The 4,822-nt window shown below is 39.6% G+C and overlaps 1 protein-coding gene across 1 annotated transcript in view; it reads left to right on the top strand.

Annotated features, from left to right (window-relative positions):
- The first annotated feature begins 277 nt into the window (after positions 1–277).
- The window catches only part of LOC107555984 (SRSF protein kinase 2-like), a 20,124-nt gene continuing 15,579 nt past the window's right edge, over positions 278–4,822 (top strand). Inside the window, exons 1-2 of the mRNA XM_016238947.1 lie at positions 278–645; positions 716–881. Coding sequence (XP_016094433.1) covers positions 547–645; positions 716–881 — 265 coding nt within the window. The 5' untranslated portion in view covers positions 278–546. The remainder of the gene's footprint in view (positions 646–715; positions 882–4,822) is intronic.

Raw genomic sequence — 4,822 nt, 5'->3', positions numbered from 1 at the left:
TTTTTAAATGAGTTTAACATATCATGCGGCCTTGGAAAACGGTCTAATAGTGCGTTTTATGGATTCTCGTCTGTGAAATGCAACACTTCCGGTATTTAGCCGATTACTGGATGCGGGCAAAATGAAATCAAGGATTTTGAAAAATCGAATACTCGAGTAGAATTGAGGAATTGTTGCAGCCCTATTTAAGACATATTAGTATCATTATAAATCATTAAATTGTTTTTTTTAATTCCATTTAGATAAAAAATTGTATCCTTTCAGTGACACTGTTTATTGTACAGGTCTCCTTTGGTTTTATGAGGGATCCACAGGTGTTTTTCTAGTGCACTCCATATTTGCTTCTGTACAGGATGCAGTTTTCAGCTGCCGCTCAATCTCTCGATCCACAGCTGTGAGAGTAGGCGCTTTGCCCAGATTCAGCCCAGCTCGCTCTATTTGTGAAGTGCAGCTCGTAATGAGCTGGAGCTCTTGGCTTGTGTTCCCAGAGGACCTGTACTTTTGTTCTCCATCATTTCCCTTTAACATACGCTGTCAGATGTGTGTATGGTGTTTGAAGTTCTCGGCCACCATCTGCTGAAGTGGATTATCAAGTCCAACTACCAGGGCCTGCCGCTGCCGTGTGTCAAGAGCATTATTCGACAGGTGTGTGTTTTCTGCACATAATAATTTGATGTGGTTTACTGCAGGTCAAACCGAAATTTTCTCTGTGTAGGTTTTGCAAGGCCTGGACTACCTGCACACCAAGTGTAAGATCATTCACACTGATATAAAGCCAGAGAACATCTTGATGGACGTGAATGAGGCGTACGTCAAAAGACTGGCTGCGGAGGCCACGGAGTGGCAGAAATCAGGAGCTCCACCACCTTCTGGATCCGCAGGTGAGCGCTGCTCTCAGAACATTTAGATTGTTTAGGGATTATTAACAGATGGGACAAAACTTCTAATATGTCACAATTATTATTAATGTTATTATTAAAGGTGCCATAGAATGGAAAACTGTATTTACCTTGGCAAAGTTGAATAATAAGAATTCTGTACATGGAAATGACATACCGTGAGCCTCAAACACCATTGTTTCCTCCTCCTTGTGTAAATCTCGACCACTGAAAAAGGCGAATCCCAACATAACACCGACTGTGACGTTACAGTCGGGATCATTAATGTTTACTCGCCCCCAACATTTGCATAACGTACACCAGCCCATGTTCTAGGCCAGCCGGACCTGCACAGCCGATTTGTTGCCAGTTATTGCTATTAAAACAATAAAAAAACGATAGATAAAATAAACCGAAATTATTTAAAATCTTTTGCAATTAAAGTGCCCCTGTTATGGATTTTTGAAAATTACCTTTCGCGCAGTGTGTAACACAGCTCTAAGTGAATGAAAATATCCTGCAAAGTTTTAAATCTGAAAGTGCACTGACTATAAAGTTGTCTCTCAAAAGAAAGAGTTGACTCTGAATCATTGAAACGAGTAGTTTTTAAAACGAATCCCAAGCCGTTTCACGTTGACGTCAACATGAACATTAGCATATTGCCCGCCCACTTGTTGGTCTTTTCGCGTTGGTCTGAATTAGAGACCTGCGCGGGACGGATTTTTCAAAAATCCAATTCAAAAAATATCTTATCTGGTCCTGCTCCCACCCGCGACATTCATGTTTTGTCCCGCTCCCGCCCGCATAAAAGTAATCTATATAGATTTTTTTTCAGCACATCAAAGAAATTTACATCAAATTGTTCTGTAACACCTCCTAAGCTCTACAACATCCCAGCATAAATACTTCTGATAAAATATTTGTTATTTAGGCTAAGTATCAACATTCACAAACCAGTGTTATTTTAACAGAAAAGTGAGCATGGGCTGCTGCGTGCATGGTTTGGCATGGCAGAATGTGAGCAGCGCTTCCTTTATTATCACTAAAAGCTGACATCTCAGTTCATCGCGATCTCATAAAGCTCTGTTATAACACAATGAACATATGCACAATGAATATTTCACAATGTCTACACTTCGTGTGTTAAAATGAGACAATTCGTGAGCACGCAATTTCAGCATTGTGGTGAGTAGATTCTAACTTAATCACCTCTGGTTGGCCATTGCGTTCCAGAAATCAACAGCTCAGTCTATGATTGGCTACATTGCGCAACCCTTTAATCACGTGTTATAAATAGAAACTCTGCCTAGCTTGCACGTGTTAATCATTGTAATGTTATTAGTTGTTCTTTTTGCTTTTGTGCGATGCATAAATAACAATTTATATGTTTTAGACATTTTATATGTAGATAATTTCTATTTTGCTAATCATTTTATTCTCCCGCATCCCGCACACACTTGAGTCTCTTCCCACCCGCGCTCGCCCATCAAGAGTTGTCCCGTGCTGCACCCTGTTGCGTTGGGTCCCGCGGGAGTGCAGGTCTCTAGTCTGAATGAAAATGCTAATTTATTCTTTGGCACTAGGTGCCGCTTTTGGAGTGTAAAATAGCAGTTTCCCCGGTAACACTGTACAAAGCAGCACTGCGCTCACAAACGCTGCTTTTATCAGGCATTACAGGCATGATGAAAAGAAAATGAGATCAGTCGGACCAATCGCTGCAGATTAGAGTCACGCAAAAGAGGGGTTTGGAAAAATGAATCGTTGAGCGAATCATTGAGGAAATAAGGTAAAAATAAATGCATATTATAAAATAATGAAAGTGTTTTTTGACCTTGCATGCATGTCAACCTGTTGTTGGGGACTCCCAAAACCAAAATATGAACCTTTCATTACCCATAATAGGGTCACTTTAAGATAAGATAAAGATATCACTGACCCTAAACTGCAACGTCCTAATTTATTAACTTTCTAAAGTGTCAAAAAAAGTGGAAAAGACGAGTCCAAAAACGCTTATAACAGCTGGATCTGCCAACACAGAAGCTGCGTCCTTGCCCTCACTCACAACTCTCTCTCAAGCCTCATTCACTCCACCAGCGTCTCGCAGCGATCACGTTCATACCACAGACGCTAAACATTCTTGCAAAATCTCTCAAAATCTGTATCTTCGTCTGATACAGGTTCTAACATATAAGGTTGGATGCCTAATCTCTCCATCGTTCATGCCGGATAGTAGAGATCTGTTTGCTGTGTGAGCTACTGAAATGAGCTGTGCTGTGAAACAGCCAGTCAGAGCAGAGCTCAACATTATTCATGACCCTTCCAAATAAGGTAATAACAGACCATTTCATTTTAGGGACAAATCCTAGGGTTGTAATTGGACATGTAAAACCATTTCTGGAGAATTTTTGCCCTTACCTAAGCCACATACCTTCTATGTAGATATTAGAGAACAATTTAAAATATTGTATCAATGCATTCTATGGCACCTTTAAAGGAACGGTTCATTAAAAAATTAAAATTTGCTGAAAATGTACTCGCCCTCAGGCCATACAAGATGTAGATGAGTTTTTTCTTCAGAACAGATTTGGAGAAATTTAGCATTACATTACTTGCTTACCAATGGGTCCTATACAGTGAATGGGTGCCATCAGAATGAGAGTCTAAACAGCTGAAAAAAACATCACAATGCAATTTAAAAAAAAAATTTTTGTAATGCATATCAAATCGGCTACTAAATATTGTTATATCGAATCGGTAGGTCTATGTTGAATATAATCTTTAATAGACAGCAGAGAGCTTTATAATCTACAATAGAACTGGCCAGTTATTACAGGGTGTCCGCGGGGTCTTGAAAAGTATTAAAAGTTGATAAATCAATTTAGAGAAAATTAAGGCCCTTAAAAAGTATTAAAGTCTTAAATTACATTTTCCAAGGTATTACATTTTGTCATCTTTTCGTTATGCATATTTGTTGAATAGTGGGGTTCTGTGTATTTTATTTATGAAATCCCGCAAGATTTGACGTCATCTGTTATGGCGCTCACTGACGGACTGCGCCGCTGCGTGATAGCGCAGGGCTTGTTGATACCGCTCTCGCTGAATTTCTGACCATTATCGCATGCTCCCATCCGCTCCCATGATTTTTGTGTCCGCTCCTGCAAACATTCTAATATTGTATATCATTTTCGTGCATCAGGGCGCCGCTATCAATATGTGGGGTATTTAAATCCCCTTTGAATGAGCGCTCTCAGTCGTAGTTCATTTTCACTTTCGATTTCGCGATCGTGTGCGCACTGTGTAAAAGGGAGCACATCCTACGATAAAAGATATTTGTCAATGAGCTCGGGATCTGTTGAGGAGCAAATCCTTCAACATCTTGTCAGTTATCTCTCCTTACTTTTGAACCGTGATTAGTCAAATCTGACTTCTGCAGCTCGTGTTGGATGCAGGGTTGTTTGTTTTTTTTGCACGAAATTGGGCTGCTTTTAAACTGTTGCCATGGGTTGATTTTCCCCAGTGGGTTAAATGTTTGAAATACTGCATAAATTACATTTGGTTGAAATGTTTGTACTGAAACATTTTGCAGTCTACCTGTAATAAAACTGTGCTAAATGTTTTGGGCCACACTAGTAGGAAGCATTTAAGCGGTGTGTATGATAAATGTGCATAACAGTGACTGTAAAATATGTATTTTAGGGATGGAAATGACATTTTTATATTTGGGACATGGTAATTGCGCTACTTAGGGCTGTTTTTTTTTTTTTACTGGCATGGGCTTGGGATGCACAATAAAAACGATGTAATAGTTGTGATCAATATTTTCCCTTCCATGATCTTTCAGACATGATCAGGTGCAGTACTGACACTGTCAAGTCTGCATCAAATCAAGCTCTCCGTAATCACAGGTAAACTGTCTGATCAGTCAGATGTTTGTCATGAGAAGT

Source organism: Sinocyclocheilus grahami, unplaced genomic scaffold (assembly GCF_001515645.1).
Source record: "Sinocyclocheilus grahami isolate Dianchi unplaced genomic scaffold, SAMN03320097.WGS_v1.1 scaffold552.1, whole genome shotgun sequence".
Classification (NCBI taxonomy): domain Eukaryota; kingdom Metazoa; phylum Chordata; class Actinopteri; order Cypriniformes; family Cyprinidae; genus Sinocyclocheilus; species Sinocyclocheilus grahami.
This window is presented reverse-complemented; position numbering and strand designations above follow the sequence as displayed.